At 41.8% G+C, this 27,280-nt stretch overlaps 1 protein-coding gene across 1 annotated transcript in view; it reads right to left on the reverse strand.

The window, feature by feature from the left end:
• The window catches only part of notch2 (notch receptor 2), a 43,529-nt gene extending 16,812 nt beyond the window's left edge, over positions 1-26,717 (reverse strand). Inside the window, exons 1-6 of the mRNA XM_041039569.1 lie at positions 26,310-26,717; positions 14,458-14,539; positions 2,502-2,776; positions 1,525-1,732; positions 1,242-1,375; positions 633-755 (exon numbers count right to left, since the gene is read on the reverse strand). Of these exons, the coding sequence (XP_040895503.1) occupies positions 633-755; positions 1,242-1,375; positions 1,525-1,732; positions 2,502-2,776; positions 14,458-14,539; positions 26,310-26,382 (895 nt within the window). The 5' untranslated portion in view covers positions 26,383-26,717. The remainder of the gene's footprint in view (positions 1-632; positions 756-1,241; positions 1,376-1,524; positions 1,733-2,501; positions 2,777-14,457; positions 14,540-26,309) is intronic.
• Between the last annotated feature and the right edge of the window lie 563 nt (positions 26,718-27,280).

Raw genomic sequence — 27,280 nt, forward strand, 5'->3', positions numbered from 1 at the left:
GCTGATTTATGCATGTTTGTTTTGTAAACGGAAAGCTTGCGTATGTCACACAAGTGTGTTGGCAGAGACACACCTTGTGCAGAGTGCGAGCCTCAGAAATACGGAGAGAAACATCAGAAGAACGGTAGGAAGTATGATATCAAAACAGACAACAGGAAAGAATGCGTGCTATTATTGCTGATAACAGCACAAACACTTATTCCACCTCACTACTCAACTGCCACACAGAGAAATGAAACCTTAAAAACAGAAAAGCCATTTAAGAATGGCAGGGCTGTGAAGTCTAGAAGATGAAAGAGTACAGAGGCTGCTGTGGATTTCATTTTAGAGAATGTGAAAACTTTTTTTAAACACAGCATGCACACAAAGTCCTTGTTAAAACTGGTTCTAGAACAATACATATAAAATATTTTAAAAAACGCGTGTAAATTACACAGTACTGCTTCAGCATGTTTTAGGTTATCTTCAGCCACAAATCCCATTCAGACAAATGACGATAACCCCTCATATCCAGCGTGAATTTACAAACCACTATGAAAACCACAGCAATGGTGGCAAAACACAAAATATAACACTGGTCATAAGAACACATAAGAACAAAAAAAAAAAAACAATAAACACAAATCCCTTACCAGTCCACTCTGGAGGGCACTGACAGTTGTAGGTGTTGACTCCGTCCATACAAGTTCCTCCATTGGCGCACTGATGACCGGGGCAGTCATCAATGTTGTTCTCACAGTTAGTCCCATTGAAACCTTGCAAAAAATGAAAGAAACATTCATTTTAATAATTAATTGTTTTAATTAAGTGTCCACTGGGAAGACATGCCATCAAATACACAGGCTTTTGAATAATATCCTCTGGTGTACACAAGCATTATATCATGTCCTGGTGGTGTATAAACAGCAGCTGTGAGTTGCTTGTTGTGTCTACTACAAACTGTAGCAAACTGACAGTTCAGTGTGTCTAATACAACACAACCAGCAGGATCAGACTGTTTGCACCTCAAACAACATAATGCAACAATTAAGAAACTCAAAGCTACATTCATTTATAGATAAATACCAGCTACAAAGTCACTCCTCTTCTCTTCCAACATTCAGTTTTCTTCTCTTAAATTTCCATTTCTCTTTAGTGCCTTTCTGCTTTCGCTCTCTCTGTCTCTCTCTGGTTCATAATCAGATTGAGCTTAAAAAAAGATGAACAGAAGTTTAGTGCTTCACAAATTTGAGTCCTCTTACCTGGAAGGCAGTGGCAAGAGTAGCTGGTTTCAGAGTTCTGGTGGCAGGTGCCTCCATTTTGGCAAGGTGAAGGAGAGCACGGGATGTACGAGCTTTCACAATGTCGGCCAGTAAATCCTGGGGTACAGATACACCTGTAGCGATGGAAAGAGTCAATTTTCATTTCATTTGATTCAGTCTTGAGAATGGACATCAGTTTCAAACTTTGCATTTATTTATTTATATATATATTTTCTAGAAGACAAATTATTAGACGACTCATTATTATGAGCTGGATTCTCACTTGTAGGAGCCAGGGGTGTTGACGCATGTTCCTTCATTCTGGCATATAGAGGGTGTGGCGACACATTCATTTGTGTCGTTAAGGCAGCGAGGACCTGTGTAGCCAGGAGGACAGGAACATGTGTAGCTGCCAGCAGACAGAGAGCTGCACTTTCCACCGTTGGCACAAGGACTAGACAGACAACTGTCTTCATGCTCACACCGCAGTCCTGGGAATGAAAAGGAAGCAGAGGACGAAGAGTTAAGCATTAGTGCTTAAGCCATCCTTTATGTAATTTGACAATGTGGCCATCATTACAGGTTAGATAATAGCGGAAAAGTAATATGACGGTGTGTTTATGAATACAATCGATGTGTTTTATCACATCAACAAACCAAACCAACAAACCAAAGTACACAAACCTCTAAATTTTTTATTTTAATGAGAGAAGAGGATTTTTAATTACCCTCTGGGTCCATTATTGTGTCAAAATAGACTGAGAAGCAATTGTGAGTCATGTGCCAGACTTGTTTTTATTTGATTAAGCACAGTAATTCAGATGAAAACTGCTGAAATACAGTTGGGCAATAAGACAACTTTAGGCAATGTTTAAAAATCTTTTTAAAAAATTCCAGGATTTGCACATAGCTCTGGACCCACTTATTCCCTGCTACATGGCCCAGCTATCTCTGTAAAGTTTGTGTAAAGTTTTGAGACACACTGCTAAGAGATAAACAAGCAGGACCAAAAAGTTAAAAATCCCTGATGGAAGTAATAGCAGTCTTCTAAGATGGCTGACAACGTTAGTTTAAAATAACCTGCTTAGAAGCTACAATGCAAAAGCTGCATTGTGCTAAGAATCAGGAAAAGAGTTACAGGCTATTAAAGTCTTTAGAAGTGTATTTGCATTCAGAATGTTTAAAAAGTCATCAGTGCTGTGGTGAAGTCAGACATCACTTCCCTTGTGGCGAACTCCTGAGAGAGCATTAGTGTCTCACCTGTCCATCCTCTGGCACACTCGCACTTGAACTTGTCGAGGGACAGCAGTGTGCAGACGCCTCGGTTGGCACAGGGGTTGTTGGGGTAACACGTAGAGTTCTGGGGCGTCTGGCAGTGCTGTCCGGTGAAGCCAAGAGGGCAGGTGCAGGTGGCGCTGCCTGGTACAGGTACACCAGCTGACATGGACACTGAGCAGTTCCCTCCATTCAGGCAGTAGCCAGGCTGACAAGGGTCCTTATGGTGGCAGTACTCACCCAGGAAGCCAGGTGCACACCTGAACACACACACACAAAAAAACACAGAAATCAGCAATGGAGCATGCAAAAGGACACACACAAGGACTTAAAGCTAATCACCCCTCAATGCAGACGATAGAGCTGAAAGATCAGTTGAACAAACAGGCAATTCTGTAGGTGAGTGTGCTTGACAGAGAGGCAAACAAAAACAAAACAAAAGAGTGAGTTTCAGTCAGGTGGATATATGCACCACATCAGACAAGTGCTGCTGAGAGCATTGATGGCTGAGAATAACATCTGCACCAGAGTCCTGTCGTACACACACACATCAAAGAAACAAATGAGCCAGCACGGGTAAACACTCCTGTCTACTACACAGCCTCGTCACTGCCATATAGTGATCTAAACAACAGCATGCGGGGAACCACATCCCTAAGCAGGAGTATTAGCAAAATGTGTGGTTGTGCATTAAGAGAAACTAGTTGTTCAGTTACTCCAAATTTTGAACTACACAGTAAATAGTTAAAGGGGCTAGCAATGAGCTGCTGGACAGAAGAAGCTGGGGTTTTGGTATCGTACTTAACGACATTTTGCATGCTGTTATGATGAGGCAGGAATTAACCACTAACCCTTAGATTACTAAGAATTGCTCTGCTGAACCCTGAGCGGTTGCCCCATAAACCCTGCTAATAGAAAAGGGGAAAACTGAGCTTGGTGTGAGGGTTAAACTGGGGTCAGTGAATGGCAAAGAAGAAGTTCAAAAGCAGAAGGATGTGAGGTGGAGTCATATGGAAGTTGTTGACTGAAGCCTGGCAGAAACTAAAAACAACAAGCAGAATGGACCAGCAATTATCTGTGCAAAGTTAACAGATAAACAGATCAGATAAACAATATTCCTGCCAACTGATAAGCAATTCCATAATCTACACAAAAGTGTCCACAGTATGGGTGAGGAACTTTTCTTGACAACTGCAAGTTGTTCACAAAAAAAAACTGTATGGTATATGACCGAAAGAAAAGCAACACTTCACATCCACTGAGTTATGGCCACATTTGGTCTGCAAATCATCGCGTGTCTGTTTTTCCCTCTGCTTATTCATCCCCCATTTCTTTCGATTTCTTTTCTTTGTCAGTAAAGTGATTCAGCTGCTTGCCGAAGAGTGGGTAGGAAACTGCAGTGTTACACAACGTGTCCACCAGGGATCCCATCAGAGACAATGTTCCCTTCGTCACTTTCTATTCCTCTGTTTTTGCTCCGACCCTCCCACTTTTATTCACCACTTCTCTATGTGTGACAGTATTTGGTCAGAGGTGTTATTCTGTTACTAAGCAAAACTCTCAATATCCAGGTAATTTCCTGTGCAGGTTATTTTGATCAGCCGTTTGTCGCATTGTGAGTGCGTGTATGGCACATGGCAGACATGCTCTCTGGGGACTGTGGGCGACTGAGCGACCTGCTGCCTCTTACACAGGCCTCTAAAACCGCCTCCCTAGAGGGGATCAGATAACACAGTACCTGACACACACATCCACATTCACAGGCAAGCCAATACCCCCGTTTCATAAAAAGTCAAATAAAAAAAAAAAAGTATGCTTATTTCACAAATAAGCAGACCTGTAGTAAAACAAAAAGGGGGTAGAACACTCAGAATCAGAGGTCCGTGCCATGAGTCGTATGAAATGGAGACAATACAGTGGAGATAGGAGTTACTTGAAACTCAGCCTCATGCTTACAAAACTTTTATTTATTATTGGCCACTCCACCCCAAAGCAGCTTGAAGATATTAAGCACTGAGCGCATGGGAAAGTAGGAGAGTCATGAATCATGCCAGGCAGACGTTTCACAGATCAATCACATCTGCGATAGTATGATGTGTGAGCCACCCACTGTCTCTTCAAAATATGACAAATAACATCTGACAACAAATTCCCACTCTTTGAATTACACATGTACAGTGTATCAAAAGACACTGACATGTACACAAACAAAGTGTGCATTCATTTAAACAAATAAACACTATAATACTGAGCAATGTGTTCATAATTTTCAGACAAGGTATGACATAAACGTCTGTACTATTCTCAATTAAAGGACAGGTCTGGCAGTATATTTGTCTTATTGTCAACAAATTGATAGTTGTAAAAAGTATTATCTGTATAACCAAAGCCTGACATATCTCAACCCTCTGCACCATGAACCTAGAATATTGTCTAAAAAATTATCAACACATCAGCAAGCCACACACGTGTCCCTTCATTATGACGAACATGGGCACTGCACTTTATTTTGAGTCAGGCCAACATACACAGCCCTGCTGCCTGAAAAACTCGCTAGTGAACCAAATCCCCTGCTGAGAACAGTCTTTCAACAAATGCACTATTTACTCAAGTTAAGTAAAATTTGCTCAAAAGTTTTAGGAGAGTACTGAGCCTTGTTTAAACACGAAAGTATACATTTGTTGACTTGACTTTTTTTAAAACTATGGCTACAGAGAAGCAAGAAACACTGGAAACCACTTAGACACGTTGTTGATTTTGGTCTTTTCATGGGATTTTGCTGACAATGACAAACCATAGAATACCACCAGCCTTATCTTTTTAATAATGGTCGATCTCTCTAATATAATCTCTAATATATTAAGAAGATAAATGTGGAAATAGAGAACATGTTCTCTATTTGCACATACTTGTGGTGCTGGTAAACAGGCAAACAAGATGGTAGATTAGTGGTGTTAAATCTTCAAAGAAAAGACAACCTTCGTCCCTCTTCACCTCAACCCTGTCAGATTAGACATGGCCACCCTCCCTCTTCCCTGTCTCCGTCCATGCATCAGCGTGCACTGCACTGCAACCCCCTACATACCCCAAAACACATGCTTATACACAAACAAACAAACACACACACACACATAAATAAATACACAAACACAAAGATGTCCTTCCCCATTTTAGACACAAACAAACACAGATTGGTCATGATATCACAACAAGACGGTCGCTCTGGGAATTAGGACACCCTCTGAGCCCCCCCCACAAGAGTAAGGACACAGCCCTCTGCCCTGTGACATACATCACATTAGCAGGCCGACACACAAAGAACACCGTGTCCAGGTTAATGCCAGGTTTACATTTCACTGGGAACATTTCACACATTTTCACTGTTAAAACTATGGGGAATATGAGACGCATTTTCACAGTCAAGTACGGCCACTTCAGCGAGAACGAGGGTGGGGGACATTTGCAACGTGTGCTTTGTTGTAATGTTTAAGGCTAATTTTTTTCTCTCCTTTTTTTGGAGTTTGGAATTAACATGACTTTGTTTTATAAATCACAAAACAGCATGAAATTTAAGGTCACATTAGTCCAACAAGAAAATCGCTCAAAGGTCTTATAATTCCTATTGTGGTGTGGTCCTGCAACTCAACACCACAGCTGATAAGTTATTTGCTACTTTAAGATTTTTTTTGTAAAAATTCAAAAGTGCTGACAGGAGAGATGCACAGTAAGCTCTATTAAATTCAATCGGTGCTATCTAACCAGTGTTGACGGAACCAAATGCCATGGCGTCAGGAAACGATACCACCCTGTCCTTCAGGTTTCACTGCCAGATAGAGAGCTCATTATTAGCCTGTGGCTGTATCACTAGAGCCCGAGGCAAACAGACAAGGCTGTGCATGATTCACATTATTGTCAGGGAGTGGTGGCTCACTCAGGAAGAGATAACCCAGCACACTGACACACTAGTCTGTCGATGAACACAACACAGGAAGCCGTGTGATTCTTCTGACAAATTTTCATACACACTACGTAACACAAGCTAGAATTTGCACTCAGATGCATGTACACATAGACATCCACACACACACAGTCAGCTCTGCTTTCATGAACAACACAGCAGAGAGGGTTTCGACAGCCAAACTCATCTATGGGATTCTTTGTTTTGCTCCATGAGGAACTTTTTTTTTTCCCTCCTCTTTTCTCCATCCTTCTCTTACCCTGTGCAGTTTCCTGCAGCCCTTCTTTCCCTCTGTTTCTCACTCCTCCACCTCTCATTTCTAACCCACTCTCGAGGTGTCAGGTTTCTACAGCTGGTTCACATTAGCGCCCCCATCTCATACCCCCCCGGCCCCCACCCACACTCTCTCTGCACCCCCGCTCTCCTTCCCTCTCTCCCATCTCCTCCTCCTCCTCCTCCTCTACCTCATGCTGACCTCTGCCTGTCCTGGCTGGCCGTGGGGGCGTCAATGAGCAGAGAAGGGTGGGTAGATTTTAACTCACTCATGTAATGACCCCCACCTCCTCCATTCCTAACTCCTATGTCCCAAGCTCCCCTCTCCTCCCATCCCCAATTTCTCATTCCCCCTTTTATTTTGGGCCACTTCTCTCCTCCTACCTCTCCACCTTCTCTCCTCAACTACAACCCCACCACCACCACCACCTCCTCCTCCTCCAGCTGCTATTCTAGTCTCACCAACGCTTAATAACTCCATCATGTTCTCCCCCTGCGGCCATCGCAGAGAAACTGTGTGAGAGAGAAAGAGGGAGAGCATAAACCAGCTCACATTTCAATCCCCGGATCATTCCCTGGCTTGGATGGAGCATAGGTGGCCTGTGTGCGTACCGTAGTCCTGTGTGTGCATGGATGGACATCGCAAGTCAAATGCAGAACAAGTTACTCGCTTTACTGTTGCCTAAATGCACGGCTAGGCTGATAGCTTTGTGGTGGAGGTAAATCAGGAACTAAATAATCCTCTGCTAACCAAACTGTAGCTAATGGTATATCATTTTAAGAAAGATGAGCTGCACAAAAACTTCTCCAGGATGCCAGAGTTAGATGGAGTAGTTCCTTTAATAACATCTGCAGCTATATAGACTACTATTATAACTGCAACTTTATCAGACCCAAAAGTCTGGAGAAAGTTGAATTCAAATTACAAAACTGCAGGTCCAGGGCTGGACAACATGGCTGAAATCATGATCACGATTTTCCAATACTGATATATATCACAATATGGCAAATGTGTGCAAAGTTCCTGATGTTCAAAGCAATGACTTGCGTGAGTCATTACATAAGACCAAAGCCTTCATACGTGTGAGTCAAACACTTTATTCAGACACATGGTTGATAAACTGAGATGAACTTTCACAGTCATATCAGACCCAGAAGTGACACAAACAGGGCAGCACTTTCTAGACCTCAAAGGTGGAGCCTGCATAAGGAGCTCCCAGGGCTGCACTGAGTGTGCTCATACATACCTCAGTGGTGGAGGTAAATCAGTGTGTGACCTTACCTGTTCTATCTACACTCAGAACAGTTCACACTCTAAGCTTTGACACCATTCCTGTGCAGGCAGTCTGGTCGACTGCTGCTGCAGTGTCTAACAGACAACAACTGAACTAAAGCAAAAAAAGGTGAAGAAAGAGATCTACAGCTGTGTGTGTGTGTGTGTGTGTGTGTGTGTGTGGGCAGCTGACTAGGCCTTTCTACTTCCTTCCAATCTCACTGGCAGTCTCAATCACCATTTTTGATAAGTATCATATAAGTGGTCAGTATAAAAGAATATAAAATACAAACAGAAATGAAAAAAAAAAAAGTTTCTCAATAACACCGCCACCACAAGATCAATGGGCGTCACAGGGGAGAAGAGGTCTGTTCTACACTGGAAAAATAAAATGCAACTAAACTTTGAAGTAAAGGTTCAATTATGGTTTCTTTTTTGGGGGGATGGAAACTATGAATCTGCCACTTAAATAATCATTAGCAGCGACGTAGTTTTTGAGAGCTGGAGGTGCACTTTTGGCACACACCCTCATTTCTCAGCACAATTTTTTTTTCTTCTCATTTTCATAGTGAAGAGCAGAGGCAGTAAAAATAACATCACAGAGGTGGAGGCAGAGGGAGGTGTGAGAGTGATGTCAAAGTTACACAGACAAAAAAAAAAAATAAAAAATAAGAGAGCAAAAAGAGGAAGGTAGATAAAGTGAAGAGAGCACAGTAAGGTGGAAGTAAAAGTCAGAAAAGTAATGAGAGAGCGTGACATTTAGAGAGAGAAGGAAGCCAGGCAGCCAGACTGAAAAGCATCGGTGTAGACAGAATAAAGCAGAGCAGAGCAGGGTGGAGTCTAAACTGGGGCCATGTGGTAAAATCTCAGGCTGTGTTTAGAAATGTTCATAAAGAGTCATCTGAGTAGGCACGGGACCCATTTTCTCTCTGAAAGCGTCCTCTGCTCGTCTCTCTATGCCGTTCTGTCATTATCCTGTTTGTGTGGTTGCTTAAAGGGAAATCTCCAACAATAGGTCTGCCGGCCTTTAAAAGTTCCATTTCTGGGTCTACTCTATGCATAGTCAACCACTGATTGATTTAGAAATCCGTAACAACAAAAAAAAAAAAAAGATTATGGTGTATACTCTCCTGTTAAGATCACCACACAACTGAATTGCTATTCTTGAATCCAGATATTGAATTCATTGCTGCTGCCCACCCAAAGAGATTTGCCACCGGCTAATTTCTGTTTTCTCTTTGGTATGTATGTCACTTTTTTATTTCAAATGTCTGCTTGGAACTTCCCAGTGGCACGTAACAGATGGTACAAAAAGAGAAGTTCTGTTTGTGTTTTTTTATATATATATGTATGTATGTATGTATGTATAATAGTTGATATAGTTGATATAGTTGATAGTAGATTATTTATTGATTGAGGCTTCACATCACGTAGCACGTACAGAAATGTGTGACCGTAGACAAAGCCCGGGTACTACTGACCCCACAGTGTCATCATCGGTGTGTGACAGAGAGCCACTTATCACCTGTGGGAATGTGGGGTTGTGATCTGGTTGCTACATTCCCCACTGTTTTGTAAGGCTTCCTCTTTCTGAGCGGGTTTTGGCTCCTCAGGCCTCCACGCAGCAAGTGTGTTGTTTGTGTATTTTATTGGTTTGTTTGCTTGTTTTTTGCTTGTTTGTTTTTATCACAGTAACCCTCAATGAGAGATTCAAATCCCAGGGACCGCTGACAGCAGTCCATGTTGGCCGCTCTCGATCTAGTGAGTTGGCATTTGTGCTGAAAGGATCAGTCAATTAAAGTCACTTGACAGGAAATTTACAGAAAATTTTAGTAATTGGCTAATCTTTTAAGCAATTTTAAAATTGTGATGACAATGTTTTAAAAAAGACGAAATGATGAATCAATTAAATGTTAAGTGATAAATCCAAAATTAAATTAACCCTTAGTTAGTCTCATCCTTCGGGCCCTTAAACACACACTCAAGAGACACACAGAGCTTCATCTCCACCTTTCAAATACTAAATCTAACATATTAACTGAACTTCAGACCTCTCTGTGCCAGTATGGGAACCTGCCCCAGGCTCAAGGTGCCCCAGACTACCCAGAGACACACACACACAGACAAAGTGCATAAGCAAATACATGCACAAAGTAACTCTTATCATTGTGGTTCCAGTCCCAACCACATCTACAATGCTGTTAGCTGGGCTGTGGGAAGGAGATAAGTCTTTTGGAGCGTAAGAGACTGGAAATCACTGCCGTGGGTTCCAATTTCCTACTCTAGGGCTTGTTGACTTTAGTTTGGATCATACGCCTAATCCAGTTAAAATCTGTGTGTGTGTGTGTGTACTTGTTGCCTGATAGAGTGGCTGTTGTGTCTGCTGTTCAAGTTGTGAAACATCACTCTCTTTCCTCTTTCTACATGGGCACCACTATTGTTTTTTTTTTTAAATCCTGAAGACATGAGACTGTGAGAGGACATGTGAGCATGAAATCATGACACAAGTTTCTGTGTGGTGACACAAAAGCGGCTGGGACTGACAAACAACAACAGCGAGAGCAAAAGGAGCTCTACAAATACACAGACATGACTGGAAGATCGAGCAAGTATGAGCAAGTATATAATAAAAGGAAAAAAGTTGATGAGCTCCAAAATAACGCCAGAGGCAAATGAACTGATGGCTAAAAAAGGAATAAAGAAATCGTAGAGATTGCAGTGAAAAAAGCCGGAGACTGTGGGTGAAGGATTAAGAGGCCAAGTGAGTTGTGTCCAGAGGCATCTAAATCCCTGAAGCAGTGGGAGGGACTGAGGCATGGATGGATGAGTGACAGCTTGATGAAGAAGGCGTAGCAAGAGGGAAATTACACTCCTCTCTCCGCTCTGCTTCTCCCTCGTCTCCCTTCCCCCCTAAGCACTGCTCTCTCATCATTAGTAAGGAGTTGTGCTCCGAGGTATTCCTCCTCAAATTACCTGAAAAGAGACATCCTCCTTTCTTTTGGCCCTTTCTCTTCCTCTGTTTGCCCAGCAGGCAAATTCTACCTGTCAGATCAAACAGGCAGCAGGTCTACGCAACACAGTACCTCTCTCCCTTCCCTCTTAAGAAAAGCATCTTTTTTTTTTTTTTTTTTTTAAACAGACATAAAGTCATGAGAAGTGACTACAAAAGAAAAAAGAGATCGAAAAAAGAGACACTGAGAGGGAGGGTGAGTCAATCAGTTTGCACCACAGCCTGACAGCAGACAAAGAGATCTTGTTCTGGAGGAAAATAGGCTTTGGACAACATATTGTGTGTAGTTTCACTCTTGCTTGGACTGCTCAAGTATTAACTCAGTGAATCAGACCCCATCTAAGTGTCAGGAATCCAGCTGTGGCCCACAAACAAGAGCCGTGTTTCTGTGCTCTTAGCCAATGCCTCATCAGATGACATAAGTTTAAAATACCTAGCAAGAAAGCTTGAGACATGAACAAATCCAGGTAGAGACACATTCACAACACACACCTTTTTCTCACACCCAAAGCTGATGGCTTGCAGTGTCACCGGTTAGACAGCTTCTCTGCAACCCGCTCTGCCAGGCTGCAGGTCGACCTCTCCCATGTGCTATAACTCTCTCACACAGCATTCGTAACTTCATAAATGAGACAGCTGAGCTTTCTATGCAAGCAAACATTTGCTCAAATACCTTTTTTTCTGGGAATGTCATATTTTTGGTCTGTGCAGCTGCACTGTATGCAAGCACACAGAGTTTTCTCTTTTCCCTTCTCACTTAAAAAAAAAAAACAGAACAAAACAAAACAAAAAAACTAGCAATGCCTATGTTTAAAAAGTCTCTAAAAGGGAATTAAACAATGAAAAACTGACTTTTATGACTAGAGTCGTTCAATTTTTTCCCAAGTTTCCAGGATATATGGGAGATCTGTAGAAGAAGAACTGAAGCCGGGAGGTGAAGAGAACAGAAGCTGTTGCCAATCAAAACAGGGTCTTGTCTCCACTGTGGAGCTGTTTCTTTAATGATATCAAACGCAAACAATACTGTCTTCACCTGTATTAATCTATGATTGCTCTTTTCCTGTTATTACCTAAACTAAGAAAAGTTGATAACATGATGACACTTGTTCTTCCTTCCCACACACAGCGTTAAAAACAAGTCGGCTGTGTTCTAGGAATGACTCAAATGTCTGGGAAAACAGAAGTAACTGTCCATCAGCTGATAACAGTGATGCCCCTTATTATTATCAGCTTGTCGTATTAATTGCCGGTTTGAGTCTGACCCCAGCAACGATCCAGGCGACATAATTAGGCTGGCCTGAGCCAAAAGGCCACAGTGACTGTTTGCTTACTACTGGCCGTCTTCAATATACTGAGGAGACTAATAAACACATAATTACATTTTCACACAATGAGCCTTTTGACCAACAGCACAGTGCAGACGGGACCAGACAGTCCGGACAGAGGCAAGCGTGCACTTGTGTGCACACGTGCATGTATGAGTGTGTGTTTTTGTGTGTGTGCTGTTCTTGTTTGCCTGTGGACTGCAGAAAAAACGGACTGACTAGTTAATCAGTCTAACAGTAGGCCTGCGCTCTGTCAGCTGATTCTTCTAAACTGGGAAACTGTGTGTGTGTGTGTCTCCAGGGCAAGACGCCTCACTACTGGTTTTCTTTTATTGTCAATATCATCATTTATTTCAGAGAAAAACACAGACTTAACGGTCAGGAATGGAGACAGCGTGGATGAGAAAGAGCAAGAATAAACACAAGAGAAATCAGAGTCCCAGACCCCTTAAAAATGAATAATTACTAGTTCCCTTGTACAAAAAAATACCAAAATATCACTGCATTTAATATTATTATTTATAATTGCAATTAAATAATAGTGAAAGTAATAAAACAGCATCATAAAAATAAAACCTAAGAGGATGCGGTCAAGTCTTAAACTGCTGCAAATGATTCAAGTGTTGTTTCAGTGACACATGCCAGTGAGTACTGGCATAAATCACTGTTCTGCTGGTACTGTGTGCCTGACTGCCCATATTAAAACCATAGCTCTGAATTTGGGTGTTCTTTGAACTCATCTAACCAAGACAATCTAACTGTGTTTCCTCCACCTGAAAAAAAAAATTCTAAAATCAAAATCTCCTCATCTTTAGATAACCTTGAAGTGGCCTAAGTCTATGTTTAACCACATGTTTATTACTCGCCTAAACCAAACAGCCATCACCCACATTGTAGCAGTTCGAACTGCTAGATAAATGCTAACTAGATGCAGCAAGACCACATCACACGTCACACAGAAGAGCCTGACTTAAGTGATTATCTGGATGATTAAGAATTGACATTAAGATCCTCCGTCTATTTTAATACAGTAGCTGACTATGTAAAAGATCACTGGGGTGACCCCATAGGCAAGTGGTTTAGGGCGCATGCTGCAAAAAGTTTTCACAGTCACGCAGTCTCACACACATGTAGATACCACACACAAACAATGAGCCTTTTTTGCACCTGCAGCAAACTGTCGATTTGACCTTCATTTAGACAGAGGGAATGTCAAACACTGATTATGGAGCGTTGTTTTCTCCTTCCCTTTTTACAGAAGCAGCAGAGTGTTGAAATTCCAAAAACTCTGGGAACAGACACACAGTGTAATTCACATCACATCTGATGAAATACGATCAGGTTCATGAACCAGCTATGTGTGTATTTTCGTTGGGAATTTGGCTCGGGAGTGGCAACGCAATTATAAAGACAGCTCAGCCTTAATTACAAACTAGGCTAAGCTGTCAGAAAGTGGAAGGCATACATCACAGAGGGCACTGCTCTCCTTTACACTAAAGCACTTTTCCCTGATGGTCTGATTTCACCACCGGTAGTAGCGGAGACTTACTTGCAGGTTATTTCAAGTTTCCACAACATTTGCAAGTGCCAGGGAACAAAAGGCTGCACAAACGTGTGGTAACAATTAATATCCTACTTGTGATTTTGATTCAGTCAGCCAAGTTTAAGAATGAATAGGTTACTTTCTCATGTAATAAAAATGTCTCATCATGTCCTTGATATCCCCCAGGAACAACAAATCAGTGGACAGTGAAATATGTTGGCAGCGCCTAAAGCTATCAGTTCGAGTACGAAACAAAACCCCCGAAATGTCCTAAATAAGATCTTGGAGGTGGAAATGTGTGTGTTGGTATTGTTCCCAGTACTGGTGTACTTTGTCAGACAGAGCAGTCTTTTATTCCCCTTCGTGCCTAAGCAAAACCTCATGGTCCCGTGGACGGGCTGGGGTTGATCTAAAAACCCTATTTCTGTACTCGCTTTCACATCCAACAATCCCCTTATGAGGTGTTTCTGTTGCAGTGGTCACCTTTATGTAGCTCTGTTGTGATGACAGCCTGAGTTTAGCTGAAAAGCCTGTGTCAGTCCAGGCCAGTCAATCTTACCTGCAGTATTCAGTGCCATTGGTTAAGGTCACACAAGTAGCATTGTTCACACAAGGCGCCTTGTCGTCCATACATTGCAGAGCTGCAAGAGACAAGAGATAAATTAGTGAGTGAACAATCCAAAATTAAACAATAATTTAATTACATGTCACTGGTATTACAAACTAAGCTAATTAAACCATTCATTAACAATGACTGCTAACACATAGGTTGGTTATCTACTCTACAGGAGAACCAGGTTTAATGCTATGCAGTTTGCATCATGTCTTGGTCTTGACCCGCTGTCTAGATAAACACATACAGAGACACTGCAATGGTGATGCCATCTGGTATCATGTGCCAAAAAAAAAAAAACAAAAAAAAAAACACTATTTTTATGTCTCAAATAAAAAAAACAATTTAAATGACTCAAAAATTCCCCACAAGCTTTGTAGCTTTGGCCTTGCTGCTAAATTTCAAAGCTACCAGTGCTCAAGTCATTCAGGGTTTCCTCTAGAAAATTGGTTAGCACAGGTGGTGAGAGCCTCCCCCACGCACACTCTCCACTCCTCTGAGGGAAACCCTCTGCATTGTCTAAAGGTTTATCCTCCTTCCCTCATCGCTACAGAGAGATAACGCAGAGGGCTCGCCACCTATCTAACCAACTATGTAAAGCCAGCCTGAAATCTTCCAGTGGTCACAGGGCAGCCGGATGGTCAGGCAGACAGAAATGAGCCTTGACGAAGACAACAAAGCCCGACTATCTCCCCGCCAGTGAGACACTCACAGCCAAACACATCAGCCATTGTGCTGCCTTAAAGCCGCCAGAGACACATGGCTCAAGTGGTCTTCAGGCACACCATGCCGGCTCAACATGCCAAACAGAAGTGTGGTGCTTTCAATCTTTCCTTATTAATGTGATATGGTAGCCAAATGAAGGAAGCCACTGTTAAGTGTGTGTGATTAAGTGAGCAAAACTGCAATAAATCATTAGCTCTGGTTATACAAATGCTGCCATATTAATATTTTCACAGACTCACATGTTAAAGTGGTTATGTGCCCCTCTCTGCAGAACAGAGCTCTTTTTACAGAACTGAGCATAGGTCAGCTGATTTCGAAGAAACGCCAACAATGTCTTCACGAAACAGTCATTGCATTACAGGAAGCGTGCTCAGCAGTGGTGTTACTTCCTGTGCCTTGATTAATCACAGTGCCACTTAAGTTTAGAAAACTTGTCAACTATTAATAACCCCATTCGACATGATTTTGTGGTGTTCAAAGTTTGAAACACGTGGTTTATTTTCAACTGCTAAGCGTACAGTCCAGTCTCTGAAGGGGTCTGATCAGAGAGTGGGGACAGACTAATGCCTTAGAGCCAGGCTGACAGACATAGTCCATTAGACATGGGGATACCATACATAAACCACTGTGAAATTCCTAATCCCAGCAGGCACGCACACAGACACACATGCCTCTATGGGCATAATAAAGTGTGAGCTGATATCAGACTGCTGTTGCATTACAGGAGACCACAGAAAATACTGTGCTATTTTGGGACTATTTCTGTGCTGAGCCGACACATGCACACTTGCTACGAGTCAGCACACGAAAGCATGCAAATATAATAACACAGTGCAAAAAAATCCACACTTATGTGGTTAGACCTGCAACACAGTGCAGCTTTCACTTTTGTTTTTGATCACATTTTAATCAAAATGTAATGCAAAAAAATGTTTAGTCTGCTTTGGAACAAATCGTGAAAAGGACATTATTTGGATTACTGTACAGTAAGTCTGGGTGGCATTATAGGGTATAGCAAGATAGCTGTCATCGAGGAGACAGCATACATGTGCAAAATCAAGAAAAAAAAAAGAGACAGGGTGATGGGGAGGAGGCAGGGCCAGCTGAGAAAACCAATGCCTAAGTGCATTAGTCAGGGGGAGTGTAAGGATGAAGGCAAGAGAGCAGAAACCGGAAAAAGCTGCTGACGTCCCCTGACTGGTTTGACGAGCTTCCCATATGCGCTGTTGTAATGCCAGATGCAATGATCTTACCAGATCTGGGACAGTCTGCCTCCTATTACGCCACTTTATCTCTCTCTCACACTCACACACACACACACACAGCAGTTCCCAGTTTGAAGTTTGAAAAACCTATTTCACTACCCACCCTGCCAACTCCCACTCCAATGCCACTCTCCAGGAGGATGAGCTGCCAGATCACCTGCCTCAGTCACTACCAAGCCAACTGGTCTGTTGATGCATCATGTCCCACAACACCTGGAGTCACCAAACAAGTAAACACACACCCTGTTTACAGACTTTAGTTCCACCTTTAATGCCACCAACCCACTCAAACCCACTTCTTTACCGCACTCTTGAACATGAACACTGACCCAGAATATATACATACTTGCCAGACTGTAAAACAAGAATATAATCTCCGACCCCTCAAATCCTGCTCATCACCTCTTCCAGCTCCTCCCCTCAGGGAGGCGCTACAGGTTACTACTCACTAAGACTAAACATGCCACAAACAGATTCTTCCCCATAGCTATCAGGACTCTAAACTCCTCCCTCTCACCCCTTCCTCACACAACACTGGCTCACATACCATTTACCTAATGTATGTAGTTGTGCGTAATGTGTTTCTGCTATTATATCATTATATTGTTTCACAATAATGCGTACAGTGCCTGCTGTTGTATGTATTGTGCTGCAGAATTTAGCACAGTGCCCTGAAAACAAATTCCACCTGCCTTGGTCATGTGGCTAATAAACAATCTTTCTGCCTCTCTGTCTGTCACCAATTCTCTGACTCAGAGTTTGGAAAAGGTTTAAGCTAAAATAAAACAAACAAAACACACGTTCAAATGACTGACCAATGTATTGTGACCCAGGCTCCTATCACCAGTATTGCATCCTCTCTACCTAGCTGTTCTCACACTTCACTATCAATGAACCATGGACAGGAAAATTTCCCAGGAATGAGAGCCTTGATAAGGCCTGATCAACAAAGTCAACAGTGAAACTACAGCCAGATGGTGTGAGCCGAGAGGAAACACACAGGAGTTACCTGACCAGAGGATTACTATTATTTGGACCCTTCCTGATCAAAAATCCTCTGTCTTTTTGAGTGTGGGAGGGATGATTTACAGTGATTTATAGCATTTCAGTGGGACTGGGTGTAACCTCTAAAGATGGAAGCTGTATCCATCAAAATGCAATTGTGAGTGTGAAAACAGAAAAATATACTTGTTGTATATAGGTGTCACTGGTCTGTAATATCAGTGACCTTATTCATATAGCACAACATAATTACATAATGCTGCTAAGATAAAGAACAAAAGAGACATAAAAATGTATACAACAAATACTAAAATGTTAAGAAGAAGGAGAACCTTCTCATCTACTATGAGTTTCAACAATGAAGATTACTGACTGGAAAAAAAGGTGTTTGGTGTGTTGCTAGAAAGCTGAAAGAAGAAGCAAAATATGGAAAAAAAAAAGTTGGCAGACCAAAAAAAGCAGATATGATAAACATTAATGGAAACAGATTTTTCGAGAAGAGCTTGAGTCATGGTACCTGCTTCGAGTTGTTCTACTGTAGTAAAAGCATGAATGTCATGCCCTCTGATCTACCAGAAAGCCCCAAAATAAGGATAAAAATAGCAGAGCTGTCTGGAGTGTACGTAACCACGCGGTCCCTGGTTTGAGTTGGGACGGGGGCCCTTGTTGCAAGTCAGCCCACTCTGTGTCAATACACTGGCTGATAAAAGCACCACACGTGAGATCAGAAGAGGCTTGTTTCATTTACAAATAAGAGAAAATGCAAATGTTCTCAAGTGGGAAGAAGATTAAAAAAAATATTGTGATGAGTCTTGTGACTCTTGAAGATGTAAACCAAAAAAAACAAAACAAAAGAAAGACAGAAAGAGTAGACAAAAGAACTAACCCAGCACCAGGGTTCAACAATGCAAGACATGTTCTCGTTTTCTCGACTATTGAGAAAAGGCAGTGCATCATCATCATCACCATTGTGACACAGTTGGCTTGCGTCATCATGCAAGTTGCATTGCTCGAGGGATGTCAATGTCCGTATGTGTGCCCATCATCAGTCCACACTGACTGACAAATATTTGATGGACTGCCACGAAATTGTGATAAACCATCTAGTTATCTAATAATCCTTCCATGGTGACATCTATTAGATCGACTGCCATGAAATTTGCCACTAATATTAAAGGTCCCTAGCAAATAAATTTGGTGGTCCCCTGACTTTTCCTTGAGTGCTGCTACCACGTCAAACATTTCACTTAACTAGTGAAATATTTCAACATCTAACACACCAATTTTTGTACAGATATTCATGATTCCCGCATGATATATCCTAGTGAATGTGACGATACCCCAAATTTTCCTCCACCAGGTTTAGATTTTTGGTTAAAATGACTTGTCATTGCCATTGGATGGATTGCCACAGGGTTGAATTATCAGTTAATGTGTTGATTATTGCCTCAACTAATCAATTAAACGGTTGGTCTTCAAAGGCTAGAAAGCAACGAAAAATGTCCAATACAGCATCCTAAAGCTCAAGGTAATGTCATCAAATTATCTGTTTTGTTTAACCGATAGTCCAAAATCCAAACATATTTAATTTAACATCTTGTAAGACTAAGAATAGCAGCGTATCCCAATAAACGACTGGCCTGAACTGTGAAATATTTGGTAGTTTTGAAAACTGACTTTCCAGCTTCAGCAATCATTGGTGCTCAGAGCTCTGCGTCTGCCTAAGTACAGTCTCACAGAGCTGCTAGCATTGCTGCAGACTCTTCATCTTGTTTTTATTATTACTTCAAAAGAACAGTTGTGCATAATCAACATCTCGTTTGTTTTTTTTCTCTCGCCATTTAACTTTTCACTTTCTATTACCAGAAGCATTTACTGAGCTGTCTCCAGTGCGAGGGGATTGGATTTAGTAAACTACAGGGAAAGGCGGCAACCACAATTACTTTTGGATGCACAGTGACATAAATTCTATGTAAAAATAAGTTTCAACCAATCAACTCTTGGTTTGGATATTTTCCTGTGAAAACCTCTAAAAGCTGAAAACACTGTTGAGTGTAAATACAGTTTAAGTAAAGAGAAAACTGAAATCACAGCCCTTGATGGTGCAGACAGAAAAAAAAACAATGAAAGGGACAGTCGTTTTGTGCTCAGATGGCATTACACTGGGTCCTCCCTTAGCACTCGCCACTGCTTTGTCACTGACACCACAGTGGGTCCCTAGAGGGATCCAGTCATGTCATGAGGAGAAAAAAAAGACAGGTAAAGAGGCAAGAAAGAGGAGGGGGTGAGGGGAGAGGGAGACGGAGAGAGAGAGAGAGATACAGGCTTTGAGCTAATGGCTGTGGATTGAGACGGGGAAGTAATTCCGCAACTACAGACAAAGACTGCACACGAATGGGTGTCCCTGAGCCCTGGCACACATCCATACAGCGGAGGGCAGGAAGTTGTTCGCGCTGAGTGAGGAAGTAACCCCATTTCCTGGAATTGCTGTACAAGCCTCTATATCCAGCAGGCCAAAGAGTCGTCATGGTAACTTGCAATAAAATACCCTTAGCTCAGCATGGAAGGAGGGAGACGAGGCTTAAACTAAACACTGTTACCCTGAGGGAAGCTGGCCCACACAAACAGCAGAGGAACCAAGCAGACGAACTAAGCTCAGGCTTTAAGGCTTTCAGTCTCCCAGGTCAGCTTCAGTTTGAGGGTGGTAGCTTACAGTAAGAAACACGCCAGTGCCAGCAGAAAAAGACAAAAGCAATTCCCTGTGATTACTAGGGATGTATCGAGCTGATCCCTCGCATCTTTATCAGGACTGATCTAATAATTTTTAAATGCAACGGTATCCGTATAAACCAGATCCACTTCCGATCCTTAGTTCTAAGCAACCCATTGCACTCCGGGTACATGTACTGTGAAAAATGTCCTACTGCCTGTACACTGTAACCTATGCCTGAGCAGATATGCATGAATGAACCTCAGACTTGCACAAGAGAAATGAAGCGGCCAGAAGTTTCAATTGATGAAAATGAGATTAAGATGGAGGAGAAAAATCTCAACTGCGACAGCCCCAGTAATTATCCTGCTGACCTCCCAACTGGGACGGTCGCCCTGCTGTTGTAATTACTTGGAAAAGTTGGGAGAGTCTCATCTAGGGCTGAGCTGTTTTGGTACAGCAGGACCCACTGCTGGCTCGCTGGCTCAGTCTGATGTGCATGTGCGTGGCTGTGTGTGTGTGTGTGTGTGTGTGTGTGTGTTGAGGGGAGAAAGGAAGAGACACAAAAACATGGAGTGCAGACCAGACAAGGCAAATGTAGGGACTTTCCCTAGCTCATTCATATCCAAAACTTTCTTTTCTCTTTCGAAAGTTTTTTTTTTTTTGCTGCGGCAAAAAAAATCTGGATTTTGTGACTCGTTGAGATTGTTTCAACTGAAGTCTGGAGTATTTTTAGCCCTGCTTCAATTATCGGAAACTATGATCAACTGTGCAGATAAATATATTCATAGAAAACATATAGGCAGCATACATATCTGGTGATGCATTACAAAATCTGCAGAGTAGGCCGCAACTCGCTTTACTACTCTAATCACTCGCATACGGTTCCTGAGACAAACAACAACAGTTCCTGTTGTTTTTTTGGTGTATGTTCCCAAATATTTCAGATCTCATGCTATGATAGATCGCAGTACAATTTTAATTTGTTTGCATTCAACAATGGAAGTGACAAGAGAGACAACAATGAAAATCATGTGATATCTCAGCTTCAGATTTTCTTTCTCGTAGTGAGATACATTTGTGGTTAACAGTTACAAATTATTTCTGCTATCCTGGTTCAGCCAAACATAAACACTTCTCTCTCTATCCTCTCCCCTAATATTCTTTTCTCCAGAGGCAAACTCCATCCGTCCATTAGCCATATCCCTGAGGGTCACAGGGGGCTTAAGCCAGTCCCTGCTGACATCGGTGGGGTACAACCTGAAGAGGTAGCCAGCCTTTCCCAAGGACAACAGGTTTATCACTGGGTGACAAACATAAATAAAATTAAATAAATAAATAAAAACATCTACACATTCACATCCATTGAAGTGAGACGGATTATAAGCTGCAAGTTACAACTGGTTGTTAAATTAATACTGCAGCCCATTATTACAAAGCAATTCTTTCCTAAGCGTCTCTGTGTCGTTTCCCTCCTCCTCCTACCTGATGTGCCCTGCTTGGTTCATTACTCCATGTGCCCTGCCTGCCTGTCTCCAGGATTACGGAGCTGTGTTGGCCAAGGAATGCAGGCCACAGTAATTCCCTGTTAATTTGCTAACCTGTTCAACAGTGCAGACACAAGGCTCTGTAATCCCCTCGACCTTCACAGCCACAATCACCACCTCTTATAGTAACAGTGCACATAATTCATGCAGAGCATGCACCAAGCTTCATTCACATTTTGACTGGTATTTATTTAACGTGTGAGAATTGAATTCACTGAGAGCGAACTGGTCAAGCAGGTATGGGTGCTGTATTAGCACGGTGGATCAAAATGGTAACAGGCCCATAACTATGACTTCCACCTCGTCTGCTATGCATTTCAACTTCAAGGCCTTAATCATAATAGGTCTATAGGTTTACATCTATTCTAAGCCAACATGGCTGCAGTGGACACATGCACTGTGTCTGTGTGCATGGAAATAAAGGCACACATATATCTGGCGCACAGTCCCACAGACCTTCACCCACTGACTCATACAGTTACACACATTATTTACGACTCCCTACCACTGCAACCAACAAGCATGGGACCAAAACACATGTGGTTGCCTGTTTTTTTTTTTTTTTAGCTACACTACTAATCAAAAGGGTGGAGAAGGTTGAACTGAATATAACCTGAAACATGACAAACACACTGAGGCAAATTCATCTTACTGATAAGAAAGACACCAAAGGGAACGCTTTGAGGGTATCACAGAGAAGACATTTTAAGCCACATTAATAACACAGCCACAAGGCAGTGGGTAGAGCCGGTGGTCAGTAAATAATGCAGTGTTGTGGGCAACTCAATAAATATCTTTGTCTTCAGAGCATGAGGCGAAGCATGGCACAGATAAATCACATTTCACACCAGGCTCCAGCTTGGGTCAGACGCAAGTAAACCATGGGCGGCACAATTGCTGGCCTTTGTCGGTTTGTATCCACAATGCAATAGATACACACACGCAAATAGATACACACACGCATGTCAGCTGTCTGCTGTTTGCACTGGGCAAATATATGCAACCATCCACATGCCCACACCATGGGGGTAACAGTAAGTCGTGTGCCACAAAGATGGCACCTACGCTTCCTCCAAGAGTCAGATTAACATTCGGCTACAACACTGGACTGTACAACAGTGTTAACAGTGTTCCTGCATCAACACAAGTGGGCTTTATTGTCCTTCGCAGGCCTTAAAATTATGATTAAAGTACATATAAGGATGTATTCTTTTAGGAAGAAGTCACAGATAAATTTCAGATATCAAAACACAGAACTGAAAACTGAAAAATGTACTTAAAAGTATGTTGTTATTAGTAAACTGAGCAAAAAGGAAAAAAAAAAGATGGTAACATATACAGACCAAAAAAATTTCGTGATAACAAGAAGCATTTCCACTGCCCCATCGCAGCAGGGGATCACAGCTGTGGCCGCAATATTATGGCCTTGTTTCGAGTGAAGACAAACTGCTTGCCGTTACGCCAACTGAGCTGCGATGCACTAAATTGATTGGTTTAACGTGTGGTCAAACAGGTGATGAGACAGATAGCATAATTTTCGAGATTTTTATGTTCAGCAGACTGCAGCTATTTTCTGACCCACAATCGTTTACCATACGACCGCAAGCTGTAATTGTCGAGCCAGAGATACTGCTAATTCAAACCTGCTGCTTCACATTAACAACTTTCAAACAGCAAACATCTGGCAGGCTTTTACTGTGAAGAAGCTACAGGAATTGCAACTGTATTTGTCACAGCGGATAACAAAGAACTGCCAACTCTTCATATTATTTGATTAAAACTGGTCAACACAGCAAGACATACAGCATGTCTCATTTCACGCTCCTCCAAACTTACACTCGCTAATTTTAGTGCAGAAATGCATTCGCACTGACATTATGGAAATGTCCTCACGATGGTCAAAAAGTTGAGTGTGAAATGCTGATCTACGTGGTAGAAGGCGAGAGACCACCGACCTATTTTCAAATTTGTGAAACTGGCTGTCAAAGAAACTGCAACTGCTGCGATGGTTCTAACGGTGAATACCACACCATGTAAATGTCACTAATATGTGTGTACACAACATGTTTTGTTTTTATTTTTTCAACTAGGCACACTGACTGCTCCACCAACCCCTCCACTCCACTGTTGTCGGGTAGCAGCAATCTGTACGTTTACTGGGTAATTTCTGCAGTCTGTAATGATTTGCCACCGTTAACGATAACGCGAATGCTAGCTGGCTCGCTAACAGTGGTGATTGTCAGCAATTTTCAAATACTGCAAACAGGAAATACTAAAACAACTAATACCCACTGTGATATGGTCAGATAAGGCACTTGCTGCAGCATGAGTAGACCTCCCCTTTATCAACAAGGTAAGCAACATCCTCTACCTTGTGGGAAAGGACTTGCACCTTGCACACGCAACAGGCTGTGATCACTGTTGCTCACGGTGTGCAGTAAGACCAACCATTCGAACAGTGAGCACTGGCATTATGAAAAAGAAGAAAGAAAATCATGGTGCACAAAGTGTGTGTGTGTGTGTGAGAGAGAGAGAGAGAGAGAGAGAGAGAGAGAGAGAGAGAGAACTACAGATAGAGGTTGAACAGAGAGGGAGGGAGGAATGTCAAATACCAACAACATTCCAGTGCTTCTCCTTGCACTGCCTGCAGCACTTTTACTTTGTCTTTTCTTCTTTTGTTCAACTCCTCTGTTCACAAGTCACCTATAGTCCACGCAAAAAACGTGAGAAAGAATAGCAGGACTACATGTCTCAACCCCACGCTAAAAGCCCCAAAAAAAACATGTTTAAAAAAAACGTGAGATTAAATCAATCTAGTGGCACTCTTGCATAAAAGGGTAAAAAAGGCTACAGGCTGTTTCTTACTGCACATTACCAAGAGCAGCCACTGAAACAGATAATTTTTAAAAAACAGAGCATAACAATATCATCTGTGATGATTATATATGCTGAGAAACATAAGTATGGAGCATACCACATCAGATTTTCAGTTCAGTTACATTCACAAATGAATAAAGGCCTGACCCTTTCAATAGACATCTTGGCCACAATTCATCAATAGTCTGAGTAACCATGCCAGAAATGTTTACATATAGTTTCAGGTAGTCACATATCACAATGAAGATGACCTAAGAATCAAGGTAAACTCAGCTTACCTCCATTTAAGATAAATGAAAATAAAACACGTAATTATGCATTTAAGGTTAATCTTATCTTAAACTGGGGCATTTAGCAATGTTTATGAACACCTTTATCACATTTTCAGACTAAAATGCTGATAATATCAATATAAATCAGAGAAACAAACCAAACAAACCCATTAAATGTACCCATGTTTCTTAACCTTCTATATTTTAGTATATTTATCTCATGCGTTACCTAAATTTGGAAACATAAACAAATGGACATAGCCTAAGCGAAATCAGCAGCATTTTGCTGTTGACCTTACTAACTGCCTAACTGGGCCTCTATCAGGCCACATGTTGCACATCTGTGTTACAGTTTAATGATAGCATTACCTGTTAGTCTACAAGACTTTTATCAACCAAAACTCTCTTATTCTGTTTGAGGTGCCATTTGGTAGTGTGAGCCACAATGCCCACTAACATCTTTTTTGAAGTTTTTATACACAACAACCTTTCACTGTTCAATTGACTCCCCCCCCCCCAAAAAAACATATGTGAGGTGCAGGTGTTCAAAAACACTGAAAAAGAAAAAAAATGAGTCAGTTAGCCCCTGAAACCCTATTTAAATATCACGAGACTGGTGGATAATAGCCATACAGCCCTCACTTTATTCACTCCTTCAACACTGTCAGCTCCCCTAACTCAGCACGGCAGGCTAAACAAGTTTAAGTGTCCATTTTGAATTCTTTCTCTTGCTGTTCAACATCTGGGCAGCGGTGCGACTCGGCTCAGACTGAACAGTGAGTACTAGCAGGTCTTTTAGTATCCATATTAATCAAACCTTAACCCTCTGACTCTGAAACAACACGACGTTAAATGAATGCCCTTATGGAGGTGAGCACACAGTTGTAGTGTTTTAAACAATGTGAATATGTTCCAGTAGTATTTTGGTATCAATGATTCAATAGTAGGGATAACACTGACAGAAAAAAAAAACACGGGGTAATGTTAACAAAGTTGTTGTTTTTTTTTTTAAACAAGGAGAAAAAGGATGTGATAGTAATATCAAAGTAAGGTAAGCATGTTTTTGTATAAAAGAGCACGCCTATCCACAAAAACACCTCAAAGTACGGCTACAGTGCTGCCGACAAAAGTTAGTCTTCCGTCAAAAGCTACATGCGGGGAAGTTTTTTTATTTTGTTTGTTTTTTGTTTTTAAAACACTGACAACTTTTTCAAAACAACTCCCCCACAGCGAGTGGGACACAAGTGTAAAAGGCAGAGTGCGTAGAGATGCTATGTCTGCCCCGTGTCCCGCAGATGCAGAGGAAACTAAACGTGACCGTGACAAGTTATGAACTATAACGGGGGGAAATAAAACAATGCGGCTTTACTGTAATATAAAAAAAAATATTTACACTTACCCAAAGAGAGGTGGATGAAGCAGAAGACAAAGACTAGTGACTTGCCCGAGGAGAAACCGGGGATCTGCTCCATATTTTCTGTAAAATCCACATAAGGTCGCCAGCCCAAAGTTTGAGCTGTCTCCCCGGGACGGTTAGTTCTCAAAAAAAAAAAAAAGTCTCGTTGGAAACGGTTTAACGCGCAATTAAGAGGAAAGGGCTACCTGTAGTGCCAAATTACAACATCTCAGTGATTTTACCGCCACAAGCCGTTGGATTAAAACCCCATAAAACGCACATATATTCAACTTCTACGCACTGACTCACGGAGCCGAAAAACCTTCACCTCCGTGCGCTCACCAGTCACTGAAGTCACTGGGACCGAAGAAACAGACGCACGTATCCTTCCGCTGAAGTCAGCGGGGATCTATCGTCGGTCTGAAAAGATGGTTAAAAAAAAAAAACAACATTGTTTAAAGCTAATATCAAAATGATGGTTTTTGTCAGCGTTCTGGAAAAGTACTATTACCCGACGCGTTTGTTCATTTTACCCTGGACACAACATTAAAAGACACCACAAGTTTCCCTTCTCTGTGTCGCCGCGGCGGAGGAATTTTTTCTCTCATTTTTCTACTTCTCGGAGTCTGGTATGACTCAAAATTAACCCGTTCAATGATTTTCTTTTCTCTTTTTTTTGTCTTTACTCCTCCCCGCGAACTGCACGTTTTTTCCCGATATGTCTTTCAACACCCACTCTTTCCTTACTTTTTTCATTACTGTAACTTTTAGTGCCAGTCTGTCTGTCTGGAGCCAGGTCTACAGCGTCACGGCTGCAGTTTCCAGGTGGTTTGTGCATGAGAATCTCGACTTTAAAAGACTTTGAAGAGGTAGACAAAAAGGAAAGCAAACAATAACTTTAACTGGTCTCCAAAACCACCTAAACATTTCTGTGCCCAAACCTTTACAACTGTCTATGTTTTTTTTTTTTGTTT

This window comes from Toxotes jaculatrix, chromosome 6, assembly GCF_017976425.1.
Source record: "Toxotes jaculatrix isolate fToxJac2 chromosome 6, fToxJac2.pri, whole genome shotgun sequence".
NCBI classification, from domain to species: domain Eukaryota; kingdom Metazoa; phylum Chordata; class Actinopteri; family Toxotidae; genus Toxotes; species Toxotes jaculatrix.